Source organism: Schistocerca gregaria, chromosome 2, assembly GCF_023897955.1.
Source record: "Schistocerca gregaria isolate iqSchGreg1 chromosome 2, iqSchGreg1.2, whole genome shotgun sequence".
Taxonomy (NCBI): Eukaryota; Metazoa; Arthropoda; class Insecta; order Orthoptera; family Acrididae; genus Schistocerca; species Schistocerca gregaria.
Genome location: NC_064921.1, coordinates 91751864 through 91774892, shown reverse-complemented (window position 1 = coordinate 91774892; position 23029 = coordinate 91751864). Strand labels below are relative to the sequence as shown.

The 23029-nt window shown below is 38.0% G+C and overlaps 1 protein-coding gene across 1 annotated transcript in view; it reads left to right on the top strand.

Annotated features, from left to right (window-relative positions):
• The window catches only part of LOC126336402 (smoothened homolog), a 104548-nt gene that overhangs the window by 46445 nt on the left and 35074 nt on the right, over window positions 1-23029 (top strand). The window contains exons 6-8 of the mRNA XM_050000087.1: window positions 5356-5474; window positions 14188-14412; window positions 17830-18031. Of these exons, the coding sequence (XP_049856044.1) occupies window positions 5356-5474; window positions 14188-14412; window positions 17830-18031 (546 nt within the window). The remainder of the gene's footprint in view (window positions 1-5355; window positions 5475-14187; window positions 14413-17829; window positions 18032-23029) is intronic.

Here is a 23029-nt window from a genome sequence, read left to right as displayed (position 1 = left end):
CGCACTTCCACATTGATTTCTGTGGTTATTTCACACAGTGTTGCTTGTTTGTTGTCGCTCAAATCTCTATGCTGACACTGCTGCTCTTGGTCGTTACATGAGGGACTTTGGCCATTATGCTGTCTATAGTGAGAAATGATTGAAATTTGGTACTCTCAGTACACTCTTGACTCTGTGGAATATTGAATTCTTTAACAATTTCTGAAATGGAATGTCCTATGCTTCTAGCTCGAACTACCATTCCATGTTCAGAGTCCGTTAATTCTCACCGTGTGGCTATAATCATATCATAAATCTTTCCACACGAATCACCTGAATGCACATGACAACTCCACCATTCCACCGCCCTTTTCTACCTTGTGTACACGGTACTACTACCATCTGTATATGTGCCTATCGCTCTCCCATGACTTTTGTCACCTCATTGTAACATTTTCCCCTCGGTGACTGAAGGCATGAATTCTTGCGTTAAAGTCCATGAATGTAGTATTTATGGTTTCTGATGAGACAATTTGAATGAGTTTTACTTAACATAGACAGCTGAGGTGAGCTGGGACTATCCGATCAGGATTCTCCTAATGCCTTCGTTGGTTGCAGCCATCTTTGAGACACCATCCATAAGCAAGCTTGCTTCTTTAAAATACCTTTCAAGAAATTGATGCTTATTAACGGTTAACAGGGTAGGGTTATCTCTAATGAAGGATTTAAGCTGCTCCCAGAAATGGGTCTAGCTTTCAGTGTCACCTGAAAAGGCTATAGTTTAAGTGGCTGTCAGTTTTATAGAGGTTGTGCGTTCTATATGCTTGCATGGAATTGATGTAGAAGGCTTACTCTGAATTCCCCTTGCAATCTTCTGAACAGGAAACTTTGCTTTGTTTATGTACTCTCCGGAAATGACACTCTTGAGTTTCATAACTATTGTACAACAAGAGTTTATGAATGGTGTCACATTAATGCAGCTGAAGCACTAACATCTCTTCTGAGTGACTCTTATACTACTCTCTTTCCTCGAGCACTGTGTAATCTTAAACAAGTTTATGATAGCTATAAAAAGTGTGATATTTGGCTTTTCCAGCGATTTCCATGTTTTTAGGTGCCTCCAGCTACTAATAAATATCATTAGAAACAGATGGCGCAGTGTGTTGCAGAGCTCAACAGTTTCAAGCATATGTCATGAAGTGTAACAACATATGTTGTTAGGGCTATAGAACAATACAACAGCTTTTTGAAACTGCTGTGTAATATTAACACAGCATATCTTTTCACAAACCTTTAGTGCCTCACATGTATTCAATACAACGAGGCAGTGATTAGTATCTCTCATTATTATTATTATTATTATTATTATTATTATTATTATTATTATTATTATTATTATTATAACTATCTTGCACATTATTTGGCTCTTTAGTGGGGCCAGGAGCATGGAACAGATGCTGTTCAGGAACAGAGGAGTCGGATATTAACTTATACTACATCTAACATCAAATAGTAAAAACAATACATAACTTTGTTGCTGTAGTTGCAGCGTCAGTTGCTAAGAGTAGATTTGAATTTAAAAATATAAACAGATGCAAGAGATTTATAAATCTGTCTCTTTTTCCGTAAATGCCTCTACAGTAGATCATGAGCACTTGCCACTATGGAAGTCCATAAATGTTACCCAACAGGCAAACACACAAAATGCGGTCAGTACATCAATGTTCCAACTTAGTACACTCGCCGCTGGAGCTCTGGACAGGGGATGCTAGCATCTCATTGGCAGTGGCGTAATCATTCATGGCAGCACCCTCATGGCGCAGTGGTGGCTGTAGGAAACATGGGGGCGTAACTGGTGGCACGCATATTTGGAAGTGTGGCTGACTGGATAGCAACCAATACCGCAATAATAATAATAATAATAATGTTGTAAATAAAACAGAAAGAAACTTCCACATGGGAAAAATATATTAAAAACAAAGATTCCAAGACTTACCAAGCGGGAAAGCGCCGGCAGACAGGCACATGGACAAAACACACAAACACACACACAGAATTACGAGCTTTCGCAACTGGCAGTTGCTTCGTCAGGAAAGAGGGAAGGAGAGGGAAAAATGAAAGGATGTGGGTTTTAAGGGAGAGGGTAAGGAGTCATTCCAATCCCGGGAGCGGAAAGACTTCCCTTAGGGGAAAAAAAGGACAGGTGTACACTCGCGCGCACACACACACACACACACACACACACACACACACACACACACACACACACACACACACACATGGATATGTGTGTGTGTGTGTGTGTGTGTGTGTGTGTGTGTGTGTGTGTGTGTGTGTGCGAGTGTACACCTGTCCTTTTTTTCCCCTGAGGGAAGTCTTTCCGCTCCCGGGATTGGAATGACTCCTTACCCTCTCCCTTAAAACCCACATCCTTTCATTTTTCCCTCTCCTTCCCTCTTTCCTGACGAAGCAACTGCCAGTTGCGAAAGCTCGTAATTCTGTGTGTGTGTTTGTGTGTTTTGTTCATGTGCCTGTCTGCCAGCGCTTTCCCGCTTGGTAAGTCTTGGAATCTTTGTTTTTAATAATAATGTTGATGTCATATGTTTCAGCTGTCTGATAAAAGTCCTTCTATTGTAAGCCACTTCACTGAGTAATAGACCCAGTGTTTCCAGGTGGTCACCCAACCAAGTGCAAACCAGCCTAACTTCAGTAGTCAGGGGAGAACTGATGTATCCAACATGGCATGACCATTGCCTATGTGTATATGATGCAGTTACACCACCTTAACTTACCATACATGGAATAATTCCCCCTGCCCCCTGCCCTGCCCATCCGCCAGTCTCATCAGTGCTTAGGGTGAGGATAGAAACTGTGATTGCTTGCAAGCAGCAAACAAAGTTTCCTTTGGATCTCTTGAACCTGAGTTGCAGTACTGACCTGTCGAAAGTAACACAGATTAATTTGCAACACATGTCACTTGCTCCACTAACTACTACTTTATTGAAAGAGTAGTCTAAACATAATGAATTGTGTGTCAAGGAATACAAATGTGAATGAAATTTATCAGGAATCTAAATTCATTTATTTCTGTGCTAACTGGATGTTGAATGCAGCTATTTGAGCATGCCGGCCAAAGATTCTTGTTTTATTTCTTGACTAACTACAAGACAATGGACAGTGTCACTAAGTCTTTCTAGTTCTACATCCATATGAATCAATTACAAGTTCCAGGTTACTGGAAAATAACAAAATGAGTTGCTTCAAAACTAGTGAAAATCGTGGCAACACTTTGTTGTGTCATTTCAGAACTCAAGGGTATTCAGGACTTTGACAAGTTTACTAAAACTTTTCTGCTTTATTTTCACTTTACTTATTAATTCCCTTTCCATATAGAGTAGTGCTGTGCCTGGCAGTAGAAACTGATAAATTAGATACTGTGTTTGTGAAGTCTTTCAGTACATGTAATTTGTAAAATTAAGTTGTCCGGACAGTGGAGACCTTAAACGAAGTTGACTATGTTCAGGCATGCCACCACTGATGATAAAAATTATGAATGAATTACATGATCACTCCTAATGTAGAAACTCCTGTTACCATATGTAAGAGCAACTAGCTTCCAGTTTAAAAAGAAACACAGTTTTATATACTCGGTATATGAAGTGACACATAGTGCACCAGCACTTATGTTACCACTCAGTGTTATAGAGATAAATGTGGCACAAATGTCACAATGTATTGTTTGACTGTCTTTTTGTTGTGCCTATCTGTGACTTGACATCTCCACTATATGGTGAGTAGCAATCTATCGTTTTTATAATATTGTCATTATTCTACCCTAGATTTTCCATTATATGTATATACATACACAGGTGGTGTGTGTGTGTGTGAGTGTGAGTGAGAGAGAGAGTGAGAGTGTGAGTGTGTTAGTGTGAGTGAGAGAGAGAGTGAGAGAGAGAGTGTGAGAGTGTGTGTGTGTGTGAGAACAATATTAACTGATAACCGAGCAGTCATTGTATTGATATACAGCAATTATCATGGCCAACTGTTGCATTTGGCAATTACACAAGCCCTCAGTTATTTATTTCAACTCGTGTACTCACTCCTCTGTCTATGCTGGTGTTATCCACTTGTACTCAACAGTAGCTTCTGATGGCATATAGTTTGACGATACAGCCACAGTATGTAATTACGGAACATTTTTGTCACGCACTACACGGAGAACAATGCAGAATTACTAACAGTTCACTTGGACATGTGCATAGTGACATCTGTAGATAAATATATTACATGATAGTAAAATTTTAATCTCAACACATCAAAGAGATGAGTTTTTGGTTAATGGGGCAGCAACAGAGACTTTCAAGTCAAGTCACCAAGCTTGCGGAGTCAGTGAGTTTGGAGATTATGTCACAGGACCCGCTGGGGAGTTAAAACAAGTATACAGGGCTCATTTCTGATCTATAGTAAGGATCACAAAGATAAGATAATTTAGGGCTCACACAGAGGCCTATAGATACACATTTTTCCCTCACTCTATTTGCGAGTGGAACAGAGAAAATGAATAGTAATGGTACAAGGTACCATATGCCGTGCACCATATGGTGCTTTGCAAAGTATTTATTTAGATGTAGAAGTACACAACCCTTGATTGCTTATAAGCTGATTGAAACAATAAGACTGACAATATAGATCACAGGAATCTGCATGCCTGTTGAAGCTCTATGCTCAGAGATCAAAGTTCAACATCCAGGTAGTGTAGTAGATGTCACTTCCTAAAACATACAATCTGTGGCAGACAGTCTTGTTCCAGAGAAGGTTTGGAGAACTGGAAGCGTGAATAATTAAATACTCACTGATGATTCCTTTAACGAAATGTCATCTGGAATAATATTTTTGATCGTGGATTATTTCTTAACGGCAGCTGTTGGACCATTTCTGCCATTAAAAGACATGTTTAATGACCAGAAAGTAGCTTGGACCTCACAGAAGTGAGTACAAACTATTATTTTGAAACTGTCACTAGAGCAATGATAGATGGATAAATAAAGAGAAATGTGAGTACAGTATTGCTATTGGGTGCTCTTACATAGCCATTCACTATTGCACTGTATGTGTCATAAATCTTCTCACCTTCCACATACTTGTTCCTTAATTATTCAATATTATCAGCACTTATAATAGGACTTCTAAGAACCTAATATATATTGTCCCCATATATATGTTGCCGTAATGTTATTTCAGTTTTATATATTATTATTATTTTTTTTTATTCATTTATCTCAGTTTATTTTTAAAGCTATACTTTTGCAACAGTTTTATTTGAAGTAATTACTTTTTACTTTTCTTTTTAAAATAATGACTAATTTTCATTTTCAGTGCTGGAGAAAACCTGTCATGTGTAATAATCTTTGTGGTGGTTTACTATTTCTTAATGGCAGCTGTGGTGTGGTTCGTCATTCTTACATATGCATGGCACTTAAGTTTCCAAGCATTAGGTGAGTGATACATATGGAGAGCCTTTCAGTACTAAACTAAGTAGCATGCTTAGTGTAATAAAATTCCAGAATCATTTCTCAGGGCAGTAAATATTTGCTTTAGGTTGCTTGTCACTGCAGTGCTGACAGTGTATCATTACTGAGGCAATGCCTTTGAGAGGAAGAAAAATGTTGGTTTCTGGCTAATCCACAGTTTTCTCTATACTACACATTGACTGCATGTGAGTCATTTATTGAAGAAACCTCTTTGAAATCCTGCAGTCTTAAATTGACAGTTAAGGCACTACATACAAATAATTGAGGGTAATTTCCATTTCAAGTCACTAACAGCCTGAATATAAACAAGATTGGAATGCACATGCTCACTTCGTTGTGGTCAAATACCTTTTGAAACAAATTCACAATTTTTAATGTAATTTGGTGACTACAAACTACCTGCCGACAAAGAATTTGAAGGAAAGCTAGTTTATTTTTCAGGGCTATGTCATTGATAAAATACCTAAGGATTTTACACTGATATGTGTTACTCAAATTCTGTGATTTTTCATTTGCAATTTTATGAGCCATGAAGCCCAGTTGCATGCAGTTCTATTTCATGTTTAATCTTGAATGCATTATACCTTCTTTAGAGATTGCGCACTAAAACCACTTTGTGATGGAGTCAAAAAAGTGCTTTCTTTAAATGTTGCTGGAAATCCAATCAAAACATTTCCCTAACAAATGTACATGTCGATAACTGTGAAAGATCATTATAATTTGGTTGTTGTTGTTGTTGTTGTTGTTGTTGTTGTCTTCAGTCCTGAGACTGGCTTGATGCAGCTCTCCATGCTACTCTATCCTGTGCAAGCTTCTTCATCTCCCAGTACTTACTGCAACCTACATACTTCTGAATCTGCTTAGTGTATTCATCTCTTGGTCTCCCTCTACGATTTTTACCCTCCACACTGCCCTCCAATAGTAAATTGGTGATCCCTTGATGCCTCAGAACATGTCCTACCAACCGGTCCCTTCTTCTCGTCAAGTTGTGTCACAAAGTCCTCTTCTCCCCAATTCTATTCAATACCCCCTCATTAGTTATGTGATCTACCCATCTAATCTTCAGCATTCTTCTGTAGCACCACATTTCGAAAGCTTATGTTCTCTTCTTGTGTAAGCTATTTATCGTCCACGTTTCATTTCCATACATGGCTACACTCCATACAAATACTTTTAGAAATGACTTCCTGACACTTAAATCAATACTCGATGTTCAGAAATGCTTTCCTTGCCATTGCCAGTCTACATTTTATATCCTCTCTACTTCGACCATCATTAGTTATTTTGCTCCCCAAATAGCAAAACTCCTTTACTACTTTAAGTGTGTCATTTCCTCAGCATCATCTGACTTAATTCGACTACATTTCATTATTCTCGTTTTGCTTTTGTTGATGTTCATCTTATTCCCTCCTTTCAAGACACTGTCCATTCCGTTCAACTGCTCTTCCAAGTCCTGTGCTGTCTCTGACAGAATTACAATGTCATCGGCAAATCTCAAAGTTTTTATTTCTTCTCCATGGATTTTAATACCTACTCCGAACTTTTCTTTTGTTTCCTTTATTGCTTGCTCAATATACAGATTGAATAACATCGGAGATAGGCTACAACCCTCTCTCACTCCCTTCCCAACCACTGCTTCCCTTTCATGCCCCTTGACTCTTATATCTGCCATCTGCTTTCTGTACAAATTGTAAATAGCCTTTCACTCTCTGTATTTTACCGCTGCCACCTTCAGAATTTGAAAGAGAGTATTCCAATCAACATTGTCAAAAGCTTTCTCTAAGTCTACAAATGCTAAAAACGTAGGTTTGCCTGTCCTTAATCTTTCTTCTAAGACAAGTCGTAGGGTCAGTATTGCCTCACGTGTTCCAACATTTCTACGGAATCCAAACTGATCTTCCCCGAGGTCGGCTTCCATCAGTTTTTCCATTCGTCTGTAAAGAATTCACATTAGTATTTTGCAGCCGTGACTTATTAAACTGATAGTTTGGTAATTTTCACATCTGTCAACACCTGCTTTCCTTGGGATTGGAATTATTATAATCTTCTAGAAGTCTGAGGGTATTCGCCTGTCTCATACATCTTGCTCTCCAGATGGTAGAGTTTTGTCAGGGCCGGCTCTCCCAAGGTTGTCAGTGGTTCTAATGGAATGTTGTCTACTCCGGGGGCCTTGTTTCGACTAGGTTCGCCAAAAACATTCAGAAGTAAGACATTTTTGGTTCCATCACAAGGTTATATATACAAAAAATGAGTATAGACAAAATATTTTGCATTCAAGAGTACCCCCAAAAAAATATTTCTATTTGTAAAACACTGTCCTGGTAGAATCTTGAAAGTGAAGAAATGATATGAAATAAAAGAGGTATGCTGATGCTCGGAAGTTAAGAGGTAATGTTCTTTTGTTGGTCCATAGAATAGCCAACATGCATTGCAGCTCTCATGTTACCATGTTATTTCTTGGTCAAAGAGGCTAGGTGTTCAGAGGTTCAGCTCAGAAAATTGCAAATCCAAATATCAGGAATTTCCTCTGAATATTAGAACTCTTTGAGTCCACTGTGATCCAGTACGTTAGTAAGGCCAGAGACCAACAAGAACCTGGAAAGCATTTACAAGTGCATTAACTGTGGTGTGGTACTCAAAATGAATTTATCTGTAGTTGTGCCCATCATGTCAGTGGTGCCGTCCTGGAACAGAGAGAAAATGAGAATCATTATTAATTATTTTTGCTGCAACTGCTGATTCAAATCATATTGAACAAACAACATTTATCCTATGCTATATTTACTTCAATAAGTAGTCCTACTGAATAGAATGGATAAAGTTATGGGGGAAGAATATAATATGAGAAATAATAAAGCAAAAACAAAAGTAGTGGCATGCGACAAAAAAGATCAATTGAAAGTACAAGTTCATGTAGGCAATGAACTGCTTGAACAAGTTGATAAATTTACTTATCTGGGCAGTAATATTACCAGGGATGGAAGGAGCAAGGCAGAAGTGAGAAGTAGAATTGCTCACGCAAAGGCTGCTTTTAACAAGAAGAAAAACATCACAAGCTGCCATTGCAGCTGTTGTAAACCAATCCTTGGATTGACCACTACAGAAGAAGAAGAAGAAGAAGGAAACTGATAAATATTAAATAAATGAATGATTTTTGGAATTTGCAGATTATAACTAGAAAACAACAATTGCTGTTGCACATTTAATTCAATCGATACTTGTGAAACATTCAGTTGTTATTAGAGAATCCTGCAGACAAGGTTATAATAGCAGAGATAATATTAGAGGGTTATTTGTAGGAGATCAGATGCAGTTTCTTGAGTGAAATCCTCTTGTAAAATGTCCTCCATTAACCTGTTGTATCCTTATGTGGAGTACAAGCAACTGAGTGTTGCCATGAAGCAGACACTTTATTTAGATATATATAAAAGAAAGATGATGTAACTTACCAAACGAAAGCGTTGGCATGTTGATAGACACACAAAATTCAAGCTTTCGCAACCAACAGTTGCTTCATCAGGAAAGATCAAAGGAGAGGGAAAGATGAAAGTATGTGGGTTTTAAGGGAGAGGGTAAGGAGTTATTCCAATCCCGGTAGCGGAAAGAGGTAAGTCTTTCCACTCCCGGGATTGGAATGACTCCTTCCCCTCTCCCTTAAAACCCACATCCTTTCATCTTTCCCTCTCCTTCCCTCTTTTCTGATGAAGCAACCGTGGGTTGCGAAAGCTTGAAATTTGTGTGTGTGTTTGTGTCTGTCATTGTTATTGTTTCTATCAATGTACCAACGCTTTCATTTAGTAAGTTACTGAATCTTTGTTTTTAGATACATTTTTCCCACGTGAAATGTTTCCCTCTATTATTTATATATATTTTCCCTTCTAACCTGTCCAATAGAAGTCCACAGTGCTAGGAAATACTGAAACCATGTGTTGGTAGATCTTTATATACATCTTTGAATGCTCAGGTTGAGGCTGCAATACCAATTGCAGCTCTCTTGGATAAGCTAGCCATTGCTGTTGAAACTCTCAATAAGTTAAATTTGCTATCTGAAACACATTCTTTGGTATGAGGTGTTTTGGATTAAGTGAGATCACTTGGCTATTCAATCGTGACATCTGTTTAGGTAAAATTGTGGCACCAGTTGATTAGAGAAGCATATTACTACAAGCTTGCAATAGTACCATTTGTGTTGAAGTAAAAGACTCTGAGGGCTTGATAAGCGACTTAAAATATTTTTGCGAAAATTGGGATGCCATTCTAGATGTTGCCAGTGCATTTAATATCGATCCTCAATTTTGGGCAGTGCACACTAAGAAGAGGAAATCATTTCATGTTGAAAGCAGGAACAAACTTATTCAAGTTAAACATATTTTATGTCATTATTGACAATCTAGTGTCTAACTTGAAAACATGACATGAAACTCTGAAGATTTTAGACATAATGTTTCCAGAAAGAAAGGATCACAAAATACCATTGACAGTGTTATCTACAAATAGTTTATAATGTAATACGTTACCTGTGTGTGAATAATGGCAGTTAACATCAGAATGCACTGGTGTCTATTTATAGAAATGTGTGGGCATACCAGAGAACACTCCATATTGCAGCATTACTGACACAAGGCATTTCATCATTTTATAAATCAGTATAACATTTAACTTTTTGTTTTAAAGTGGAGTGAAAGTAATTAAACAAATTAAAAAAATAAAATTAAGTGATGCATACATAAGTTTTGCAATAATTCATTATTGAGTAGCATTTGAAGCCGAGGATGTAAGTTTGTCTGTCACATCAGTTTTCTCTTTTCCTTGTCATGTGGGTCATGGTTGAGCTATCATCTGGTTCCCTAGCTGTTGTGGTCTTGGCTCTGATAACTGTCTTTGTCACTACTATTCAAACCTATTTGTTATTATTCTTTCAGTCTTCTACTCCATGGAAGCGTCTTGGTGCTACTATTCTTTCCTGATATATTTAATTTTTATACACTCCTCCATGATTTATCTGGTGTCTTTGTTCTCTCGAAGCTGCAGTGGGAATCTGGAAATATGGTTTATGGCTATTTTTTTGTTTCACTACATTCCAAATAATTTTGTGCATTATAGAACATTATAGTTGTTACTAGTTTTCTGAAATAATAAGAGGGCATGAACTTTACCATTTTTCTTAATAGAGCAGTATCCAGTAATGCATTGTTTTGAACTTGCTCTGGGATGTAATAATAGTGCTGGAAGTGCTTCACTGCCAAACGAGTGTGAAATGTAGATCATGATCTTAACAAAGGCGCATCACACAAGTATACTACTGTTTTTTTCTGTCATTTAAATTTGTAGCTAGTGCAGTCTACTCAAAGTCTGACTGAAAATGTGTGTGGAAACCAGAAATGTGAATGCAGAAAATGTGCTTGGAAAAAAATTAACTACATGAGGCAGAAAATGTAACATTCAGTTTCAGTTCAATAATTAGGAAGCCTGTGTTTCCTCGCTTTCATAAGCAATGTTATATATTTTAATGCCTGAAACTAAGAGAAAAAATTCTGTAGTTCCTTGTGTCCATATAAGAAAAACAGCTGAAGCAAAAGCATCTAAAACTGGAGTGGTGAGCACTGCCTTTTGTACAGAAAACAGAGCATTAGCAGACACAGTATACCGATAAGTAATGTTTACATTCTTGTCTTCTACCACATCAGAAAATTAGGAACTTTGATGTTGCTGTGTGTTTCCATTCCATGATTAATGTGATTTGAAGAGAAGTAATAAAATGAGCTCTAACATGGAAAGTAAGCGTTTCCGGACACATGTCCACATAACGTATTTTCTTTCTTTGTGTGTGAGGAATGTTTCCTGAAAGTTTGGCCGTACCTTTTTGTAACACCCTGTATACTTCAATACATATATGTACTTTGACAAGTATAAACAACAAATAAGTACGCATGATATAAGGTTAACACACAATGGTTCTTTTTTTCTCATTACTTTGCTCATCAACAGCAATTAATTTAAAATGCATGATTTATGATTTGTATCACAAAAGAGCAAAAATGTTCTTAGTAATATTTTACTGAATTTCCAGTTTGCATAGTTTTTGGCTGTCATTTTCTCTTAAAGTGTGTTAAGACCCTTTGTAGTCTATTTTTTGTTCTGCAGTGCCACTATGGGCATATTTGTATAGGTGTGAAGTGCTCATTATACAGAGAGAGCACACAATTAAGTTGTACTGGTGAAAAATGCTGACTAAAAACATAGTTTGGTGACCTGAGAACTCTTCAATGACCCTAGAACCTTTGCCATATGTTCACCCTGTCAAGTGAATCTTCATTTACTTGTCTGACTGGTTATAACATGCATATTTTACCGCATTGAAACTCTGGATCTCGGTAACTGATAATGATATTGATCAACGTTTTGATGTTCCCCGAGAATATTATCTTAAGAACGTATAGTAAAATTTTTGAAGATCTGCCATGGAAAGAAACTGCAGAAGTGGGCATCACCACTATTTGTACCCCAAAAAAATGTAGTTTGTGGGGTTTTCTCAGGAATGTACATAACAAATGGTGCTTTGATAAGCCTCCTTAAGACCACTCTGGACCACACTTAATGCAAAGAAGCCAACCGATCTGCTCAATTTGCCTGGGCTGGAGATGGTGGGCAATGTTTAAATTTTGGCCCGATTCTGTAGGGTAACTGCAGTATGCCAGTTCTTCAGATTGGTGTATAAATGGCCGCTAGGCCAAGGATGATCCAAAAAACAGTTGACTGCGTTGTTCCTGTGATCAATATAACCTGAGATATGATCCCTGAAAAATTGCATTTTTGCACGCAGCTTTTTAGAACATATAGGTACTGCGCACTGTCATACGTGGACCGATTGCATTTGTAAATATACATTTAGTGTTCAATAAGAAATTAACATGTATCCTATCTCAATGAGTATCTTTTGTCCATCTACATTCTTCCCCGAATGGTGTTATGTATAAATCATGTCAAACCTTCATTAAAATAACAAAAAAATTGGTGTGCTATAATTCTAGATGGGGTCCCTGGGCCCTCTCCTGGCTTTCAGCAGCCCTGATGTGCACAGGACAGTTTGGAGCCATCTAGCAGCAGGTGGCTGCAAATATGTAGAGATGAAAAAGATATATGTGGAATGTTAATAACATTTGTTTTATTTAAAGAACTTTAAGAATTTTCAAATAAAAAATTGAGGCATTACATCATAGCACATCCTTATATACAAAAGGTCAGAGGGATAATGTAGGCAATTATCAGCTGCTTTCTTTGCTTCCAGTTTTTCAAATGTTTGAGAAAATGGTGTATAGGAGAGCAGTGGTGGCACGTCCCAGTATGCATAATTTGGTATCAGACTCTGTTTGGCTTCAGGAAAGTAGTATACACAGAAAATGCATTTCATTTCTCTCTCTCTCTCTCTCTGTCTGTCTGTCTGTCTGTCTGTCTGTGTGTGTGTGTGTGTGTGTGTGTGTGTGTGTGTGTGTGTGTGTGTGTGTGTGTGTGTCATTTGCAGTGGTAAACAATAGTTGAGGACAGTAGATATTTTCTTTGATTTAACCGAAGTATTTGATTGTGTGGGCCATAAGTTGGAATGTTAAGGAATTAGGGGAAAAGCTTAACAATTCTTCACTTCATATTTGAAAGTAAGAAAGCAAGGTGTTGTCATCCAGTGTCAACAAACAGAGATGAAATTTGAATTTGACTGGGGTCATATAAGTTGGGAGGTGTCACAGGCTTCTGTTCTGGACCTGTTGCTTTTCTAGATGTATTATATCCTTGGTCTGGCATTAAGCATGATGGAGGAACTCTGTGAACCACCGAGAATATTCTTAGCCCAGAAAAAGGTCAGACTGATCTGATCGGCAGTGTCAGTTCGTAAACTTCATATAGGCTGTTGTTCATTTCCATGAAATCTGACTGTGCCATCCTGATATATATATTCTATCATGGTATTTATTATCAACAATATTGACTCACTGAGAAGAAGTGGCAACATTCATTCAGTGAAGACTAGATAGAAAATGCACTTCGATAACACTTCCTTAAGTACTGTAGTGAAGGTGTGCACTATTCATGAAGTTTATTTTTCAGTAGGTGAAAAAATGGAGGGGTAAACTATGAATACACGTACAAATACAAGTTGAAAGATTTCCTTGTAGCACACTCCTTCTATTCTGTAGACAAAGTTACTTACATAGCAGTTGAGAACTTCTCTGTGTACTGTGATATTTATTAATGTATTCTCTCACAGGTGTCCCCTCTCCCCTGCCCCAAGAAATTTCGGGTGAACTGCCAGGTCTCTGCAACATGTTTTTTGTGGAAGAATCTGTACGATAGAAAATTGTTAAATTTCAATTTCACTTTTTTCCATGTTTTAATAATTTTTTAATTCCTTGTTTATAAATTTTCTAATCAACATTTGGTAAATTATTTTGTAGCTCATTCAATGTTTAAGTCACTTAGACTCAATGGTCCCACAGAATCTGAAATAAATCAAAACTGTATGTGCTTCTAAGAAACATATTGCAAGTAATGTAGCTTCCTTGCTTATTATATTCTGTTTTATTGTAACATCTGTTGTTAATAGAGAAATATTTATATGTTTTCCTTTTATCATCTTGCTGTGATTTGTCAAATTTTACTCTTTAATGCACACTAAATGTTTCAGGTAAAGTAAAGGAAAAAATTGATAAGAAAGGATCTTATTTTCATTTGGTTGCCTGGTCTCTACCATTAATTTTAACCATCACAACAATGGCTCTTGGTGAAATTGATGGTAATAGTGTCGCTGGAATATGCTTTGTTGGTTACTTGAACCATACTGCAAGATATGGTTTGCTTCTTGCTCCACTTTCAGTAGCTGTGGTGGTTGGAGGTTACTTCTTGAGTAGAGGTAGGTTGTTTGGACATACTTAATTTGATTTCAAATTAATAAAATAATAGTAACTATAAATTGTAGCTAATGCCGATCTTGTATTAGTGGATTGATTTTTCCCTCACAGTAAGAAAACATAAATTAATAGCAAAGCAATTTGAAATATATAGCAGTTTATCTTGCTTGGCTATTAACTACCTATTGATTAAAGTTAATAATTTTTGCATAATCATCTCATTTTCAATAGAACACATTTGGATATCATAGGTGTTGCTTTTGCTTCTTTCATTGCTATGTTTTGATGTAATAATTTTCATAACATAGCAAATTGAACACTTTTTCTGAGATTTTCATTGTTTTTTCAGTAATAATTAATTTCAAACTATTCATCATATATAATGTCCAAGTTTATATTCCGTGATGCCCCAAGGTCATTCAGTATTGATGAAATTATGTTATTTAATGATATGACATTAAGTCTACAACTTTTAGTGACATCTGAGAATTCTTGCCAGACTGAATCTGGAAATCTGATTTCCTACTTTTTGTGAGCTGTCACCTTCACTATTTGCCTAACTGTGGACACATTCTGGTCTGACTCAAAACTATCATTGTCACTGATGCTTCCACCTATGATATCCAAGCACTATTACCAGAGGTGCCCCTGCAGGGTGTATGGGAATAACACCACTGTGGGTGAGGCATGGGGGTGGGGGGGGGGGGGGGGGCAGACAGGTTTGTTGGAATGCTGTGGCATACACTGCCACAGTTCTACAACTGATACTTGATGTGGCAGCACATTAGGCTGTCATAATATGTATCAAATTCAAATGCCTCTTGCATGTTTGCAGCAGATATTCTCTCTCTCTTTTAAGATCACAGTAAGGAGTGTTCCAAAAAGAATATATATATTTTCAACATATATATTTATTGAACTGTTAGGCATACATCTATGAATCTTGGGACACATGGCAGTATGGATCCACATCTTCAACTCTTTAAGGGTCAATGTCACTGTTGGTGCATCACTGTTGTCCTTAATGCAACCCCACAGGAAGAAGTCACAGGGTGTCAAATCCAGTGACCGTGGAGGCCAGCTAAGGAGTGCTAAGTTGCCAGCTCTTTGATGAACAATCCACCAGTTCAGCAATAATAACCCACTTGACAACTCCAGTGACGGAGTGCCCTGTCTTGATTAAAAATGAAGTTGTCCTTGTTTAGCCTCAGAAACAACCAGTTTTGTCACATAGCAAGGTACTGCTGGCTGGTAACCATTTTTCCATCGAAGATGTTTGGGTCATAGACAGATGAGTGGTGTATTGCACAAAACACATTGACTTTGGGAGAATCTCTTACATATTCAGTGTTGTGTAGGCCCCAAATTGAAACATTGTGTTTGTCCACTTTCCCTATAAGATGAAATGTCACTTTGTCAATGAACATGATGCATTGTGCAAAAGTGTTATCATTATCAATAGCATTCTGAAGCTCATCAGAAAAACCACATATGCGCTTGTTGTTATGACAGAGCCTGTAACAGCTGTTACTTGTGTGTCTTTATAACCAGCTGATGACTCAAAAATGCCAAGTTGTTAGACAGTTGTAACTCTTGGCTGACATGATGAGTTGATTTTGTAGGAGAATGTTGGAAAGTGGTTTGGATTTGCGCATCATTTTTGTTGGAAACACGGGGCACCCAGAACTGTTCCCTTAACATCCTGTGTGTAGAAACTATCGATACCACCCATTTGGAGGATCAGTTGGTGCACCAACCAGAAACTCCTTTGCAGTCTAATCATGGAACTACTCTTTGCTAACTCGAGAACACAAAATGATTTCTGCAGTAGTGTAGCCATTTTGCAACATGTGACAGTAATTAAGTAAACAGAAGGAAAACAGCATCTAGCCTCAATGAATATAAACTAAACAATGTAATCATTCCTCCACTAACTGAGCTGTGGTGAAGTGTTCGATAATTTCAACAGCACAATACTTTGTAATGTGTATTTTATGAGGTATATCTTCAAAAAATTAGAGTCAAAATGTGATGGTGTACAAGACCTTTATGATATATAAAGAAGTGTCTCACTTGAATTAATATTGTTAAGAGACTGAATGAGCTCTTTTAAACACAAGTGCCTTGTATAAACAATAAAATTTACTGGATGATAAATCAAGTTGGGTCTTTTAGAGGTAGTATTCAGGTAAATTTTGTAAGTGGGGTGACTTTGTCAAAAGGTAGTAGTTTGTGTTGTGAAAGTGGAACTGGTGCAGAATAGAAATCTTGAACATCTTGGATAAGAGAATTGGAATTCAAAAGAGAGAGTACAGTAGGACAGACCAGAAAAGCCCAGAATGAGATTTTCACTCTGCAGTGGAGTGTGCACTAATATGAAACTTCGTGCCAGATCAGAACTGTGTGCCAGGCAGAGACTCGAACTTGGGATCTTTGGCTTTCACAGGCAAGTGCTATATGTGCACTTGCCCGCAAAAGGCAAAGGTCCCGAGTTTGAGTCTCGATCCAGCACACAGTTATGGTCTGCCAGGAAGTTTCAGAAAATATGGATTGCTCTCATACTGCATTCTTGCACCTACAAACTACTTTTAAATTTACAAGTATTAGCTTAGTTATGGGAAACTTGGAAATTTTAAAAAGGAAGTTTGTTACAGTAGTTTCTCCTCCCCCCCCCCCCCCCCCCCCCACACTCTCTCTCTCTCTCTCTCTCTCTCTCTCTCTCTCTCTCTCTCTCTCTCTCTCTCTCTCTCTCTCTCTCTCTCTCTCTCCCCCTCCCCTCCCCACATATAAGAGACTATTAGTGAGTAGATCTAACTAGTTGCGTGATGAGTGATGAACAGAAAATTTTAAAACGTTTGTTGAACACTTCCTGTATGCATTTTGGAGAAGACTGGACAGTTTGTGAAAGATCTAAAACCTGTGAATGTTATATCACTAATGAACTTGGGTCAGATGAAATAGAACAATGAAGCCATTGACTTTTTTCCTCTCTTTCTTCTTGTACTGGTTTTAATCAGTCTCCTGTCATAAGTATGTGGTACAACTGAAGTCCTGTGTAATGGAGATATTGCAGGGCCTGTAGTAATTTAGGTGTGATATCATTAATAGGAAGGTAGTGGGAGGGGCAATTTTTATCATGTTAAATAACAGTGATGCTTACAATCAACTTTGATCTTATGTTAATGTTGCTCCCACAGACTCTCAATCTTTGACAGCATTAAATATTGAATGGGTCAGTGTGAAAAACACAGGAAGAAAATATCATGGATTCACTGAGTATTTAGTTAAAATGCAACTATACCTATTTGTTGCTGATATCTTCCAATAGTATTAGAGGAAAAATTATTTTGTCACACTAATATCTCATTCCTTCACGAGAAAATTATTGATGTTTACTCTACGCTATATTTCTTTTGCAGGTTTGGTAACTCTCATAAGGCTGAAAATTGGGAGCCATGATATAATTTCTCCAACAGCAAGTGCAAAAATCAGGGAAACCATTGTTCGAATGGGACTTTTTTCCCTCTTCCTTCTTGTACTGGTATTAGTTACATTCACCTGCCATGTCTATGAATACAGAAATCAGGCTAAGTGGAATTATAGTTTCAGAAAGTATATCGTGTAAGTATGTTCTTTTATATAATTTTAAGTGATTTTATTGCCAAGCAGTATTCTTGATCTATTCTTTCAGACCAATGTCAACAGATTATTATAGAAAAGGTTGTAAATATTGTTGATGGCCCTTCACAAAAAAGACATGTACGTAGCTATGTATAACAGGTCTTTATCACTGCAGGAAAAAATTACATTCAATTTTAGATGACTGCCAATGTTAGTTTTGCCCAGTTTTACCTTGTCTGATGTGAGGCTTAAATAATAGGGTAGTAAAATAATCTTTTTGTAAGTAATAAACTGTGTTGCCTTGAGAGGCATTGCATTTTATAGAAGAGAGATATGGAAGGAAATAAGCATACTGGGCAAGAGTAAGCACAGAAGGTAGGAGATGGGGTACTGCTGAAAGGAAAGCTGTGAGGATGGGTTGAGAGTCGTCCATGAGTAGCTCAGCCAGTAGAGCACTTGCTCATGAAAGGCAAAGTTCCCGAGTTCGAGTCTCAGTCTGGCACACGGTTTTAATTTGCCAGGAAACTTCAAAAGTAAGCACCCCTCTAGGAGACAACACACTAATAAATAGTGTGTAACACAGCATCTGGCATTGATAATGACCCCAGTTTGGTGAAGAAATGGTGTCTGCAAGTCATTTATGAATAGATCCCAAAGAGCTACTAAATTGCAGGAATTTTGAGTGCTATGTTTCACCTGCTGATCCAAATAGTCCCAGATATTTTCCATATGATTTAGATCAGGTAATTTAGTGGAGCAGCTGAGGTGTGATAAAGTGTTTGTGTGTACATCAAACTGGGAACACATACATGCAGCCCTGTGATTACAGCTGCTTCATCTTGGAAAACAATAGTGTCCTTAGCATAACCATCATAATGATGTAAGGGATGACAATCCTTAATGCAACCGCTTGGCAGCGATTTTTTTTTCGGCACCCATTGGTAGCACTGGCAGGGAGTATTAAGTTAGACTTTTCAGAAATGCAATCATGGTTATTTTGTGGATTGATGTATCCACTTTGGTGGAACCATGATTCACCTGAAAAGTTAGGTCAGGGGCAATGTCTCCATCACGCACTGCCTCCACTGCAAGGCCTTAATTTGTGTAGAAATCTTGAATAAATAACAAGTGTTTGTTAGGCAATGCAGTACCCTATATTGAGCAAAAGTGTTTCAAACGAAACAGCAAAATACAAGTATTCTGTTTAGCAAAGAGTCTTCATGTATGGTTGACATGTGTTTACAGAATCAGAACATGCAGTAAGGAGATTATTTAAGAGATATTTTCTGATGTTCAATTTCCAAATTGGAGTACAATTCATTGATTGATAAATAAATTTCATGGAACAGGAAGTGTTCTTGACAGAAAACATAGCCACATGCAGTACTTGCAGGAGAAACTGAATAACATTGGGCATGCTCTGGAATGGTCCCTACAAAATCAGTTTGACATCTTAGCAAAAGGGAATTTCATATGGTTCTGTTCAAATGGCTACAAAAGTTACCGAAGTTATGGCCTCATAAAATAACTGCAGTGCAAGAAGTTAAACTTGGTCACCCTGCAGGAAGGTTATGGTTTCGTAATTTGATTTTGAATAGTGTGCGTGATGGAGACATTGCCCCTGACCTAACTTTTCAGGTGAATCATGGTTCCACCAAAGTGGATACATCAATCCACAAAATAACCATGATTGCATTTCTGAAAAGTCTAACTTAATATATGAGGCACCCCTGTATGATCATTAAATAGGAGAATTTTAGAACCAATTTTTTTCCAGGGAACAATTAACAGTGAGATGTAAGTGGAAAACATTTTGGAGCATCACCCCCCCCCCCCCCCCCCAAAAAAAAAAAAAAAAAATATCTGAGACAGCATACACTGCCTACTTCTCATGCTGTATTTCAAGATAGAGTTACTGTATCACTAACAACTAGCAACATGTGGCCTCTTTGTTCCTGAGAGTTAGACCCCAAGTTTTCTTTAGCTCGACGTGGGGGGATTATAAATGAAAGTATACAAATCAAATCCAACACACTTTAGATGAACTTAAAGTTAACATTTGTGAAGAAATTGCTGCATTCTCAGAGGGAACTGCAGAGTGTAATGAGCAGTTTCCAAAGCATGTCTCAGAAATGCTTGAACAATGAAAGGAGGCAGTTCCAGCTTCTCCTTGCTTAATACACAAGAGTAGTTTACTTTTCTTTTTAAGTTTTTGTGTTACGTATGTTAGAAATAAGTGATGCGACAAACCGTGCTATATTTACTGTTGACCCCGTCATCTGCACTGCGGGCATAGCTGCCAGCCTGACCAGCCAGTTGCATGCTGCAAAACATGACTGTTGGAACATACATTTTAGTTCATGTTCACAATGACCTGAATGAGTCGACCTAAGTCATGGAAAGAAAAACACCCTTGTAACGTGACAGAGCCACCTCCATCCTGAACTTCACCAACCACTCACTGTGAGCTAAACACCTCATCAGTCCATTGGTGCACTCAGTGCTTTGCATCATTTGAAAAGAGCCAAATTTGGGATTCATTGGACCATACTGCACACCTCAAGTTAGTTATCATCCAGTTTCTGTGTTGTTTGATCCATTAAAGAAGTGAAGAAATGTAAATAGTGGTCCTTTGAGAGGAACCTGACTGCAAATGTCCATTGCAGGCAGTTCCCTTGGCAATGTTCGCGCGGTAATGTAATTGATTGAGGTGGACGTGCATTCACTGACAGCAGCAATTTCTGTCAAGTTTGAAACTGACCATCATTGTCAAGATGTGGCACTCATCTCCAATCTCTAGCGGTTTGGAAATTTTTATTAGCACCGTTCATACACCATGTTACCTAGCTGTGAGTGGTACATCATACCTTGTAGATGCGTTGGACTGTATGCATTGATGCACCAACAAATTGGGCAACTCCATTCACTGTGTTGTCGTGGACCCATCCAAACAAAATGACTATTTCCGACTGCTGTTGTGTCACATCTCCATGTTGACCACCTTTTTGCTCTGACCAGGAGTGACATGTCACATCACTGACACAACATCGTCAGCAGTGGAGGGTCACATGACTGCCTGGTACCAGTTCAGCACCTACACTTCTACAAAAATCCAAAGTGACCAGTATGTGCTTTCAAGGAGGTGGTCAATATTTTGTCTGGTGAGCTTTGTATATACAAGCGTAATCCCAAAAATAAGATCTCCAAAACACTAGGGGCACAGGGAAGCTACTTTTGTGGCTGTTGGGCATGCTGTTTTTTTCCTTGCTCCCTCCACTCTCTACAGAGACCACAGCACAACTGCTGGAGCTTTCAGTCTTGGCTTGGCAGTCAGTTACAATGGAGCTCCCATTAGCCACTACCACCAGGTGCGAAGTTTGTGGGGTTATTCAGTTTTTGAGTGCAAAATGTGTTAAACAAATCGACATTCATCACAGTTGACAGAAGTGTGTGAAGAGTCGTGCATGGATGTCAAAAATGTCCACAAGTGGTGTATACAGTTGGCAGGTGGTCGTACTGAAATTTGTGACATGGAAAAAATTGGGACACTGCCAATTCCCGAACAGACAATCACAAAGGTTGAACAAAACTTGTTTCAAGATCGGCGTATCACTTCCAATGAGCTCTGCGATGTTGTTGCTGAGATTTCTTGAAGCATCATTCTCCTGACTTTGACTGAAGTGTTGAAATTCCAGAAGGTGTCTGCAAGATGGGTCATTAGAATGCTGATAGGCCACAAACGGCAGTGTGTTGAAACTTACTACTAATTTCTGCAATGCTATGTAGATGAAAAGGACAAGCTATTGGATTCAGTAGTCTTGGGTGATGAAACTTTGGCTTTCTGCTTCACATCTGAGACCAAACAACAATTGTGTGAGTGGCGGCATTCTGATTCATGCAAGCCGCAAAAATTCAAAAGCACACAGTCTGCTAGCAAAGTCATGGCAACTGTATTTTGGGATTGAAACGGGATATTGTTGGTCAACTTCGTGATTCCTGGAACAACAACAAGTGCCAACAGGTATTGTCAGACATTAAAAAGCTCATACAGACATTTCAGAACTGAAGAAGAGTTATACTGAGCAAGGGTGTAAGCCTTCTCCATGACAATGCCCACCCCCACATTGCCCATCAAATTGTGGATCTTCTTCAACGGTTTGGTTGGGACATCATCAACCATCCACCCAACAGTCCGCACTTAGCACCCATTGACTACCACTTGTTTCCCAAGTTGAAAGAACTCATGGCTGGAAGGCACTTTAGTGACAACAGTTAGGTGAAAGAAGAGATGCGACGCTTCTTCTATAACATGGCTGTGGCCTGGTATGACATGGGCATACAAAAATGCGTCAATTGAAATGGCAATTACATGGAGAAATAGGAAAATGTTGGAAGCTTCAAAACTATGTACAACTTATTGTAAATAAACATTTCTCTACATTTAAAAAAAAATTAGAGACCTTGCTTTTGGGATCACCCTTGTGTTAACGAGGAAAGTGAGACACGGGCAGTGGTTTATGTCCCATTCTTTTCAAATGTGTTCACAGAAACTTTTAAGAATCTGGAATCAAAATTTGCTGTAACATAAAATTTCACCTGTCGTGCTGGGGAGAAACATCGTAGGTTTTCAAGTAAATTATTTGGAATTTGCTGGCAATTTTGTTACACTTTCATGCAATCTAACAAATGTGATGATGTAAATCAATCTCTTGGGGAGGTAACCAACAAAATAGGCATAAGAATCTCTATTTACTTGTAAAAAAAATTCCCAAACATAAAATATTCTATAATTTCCAAAATTTTTAGTGATAGTTATTGGTTAAATAGAACAAGGAAAAAAATGGGAGAAGGTAGTACAAGAAAATGGCTTAGAAAATCTGCTTTAGACAAAAGAATGTACAGGATGGCAAGAGCTCATCGTGTCATAAAGAACATTTAAAAAAATGTAAATTGTCTGAGTACCTTTTGGATGCAAGAGGTAGCAAATGTTAACAAAAA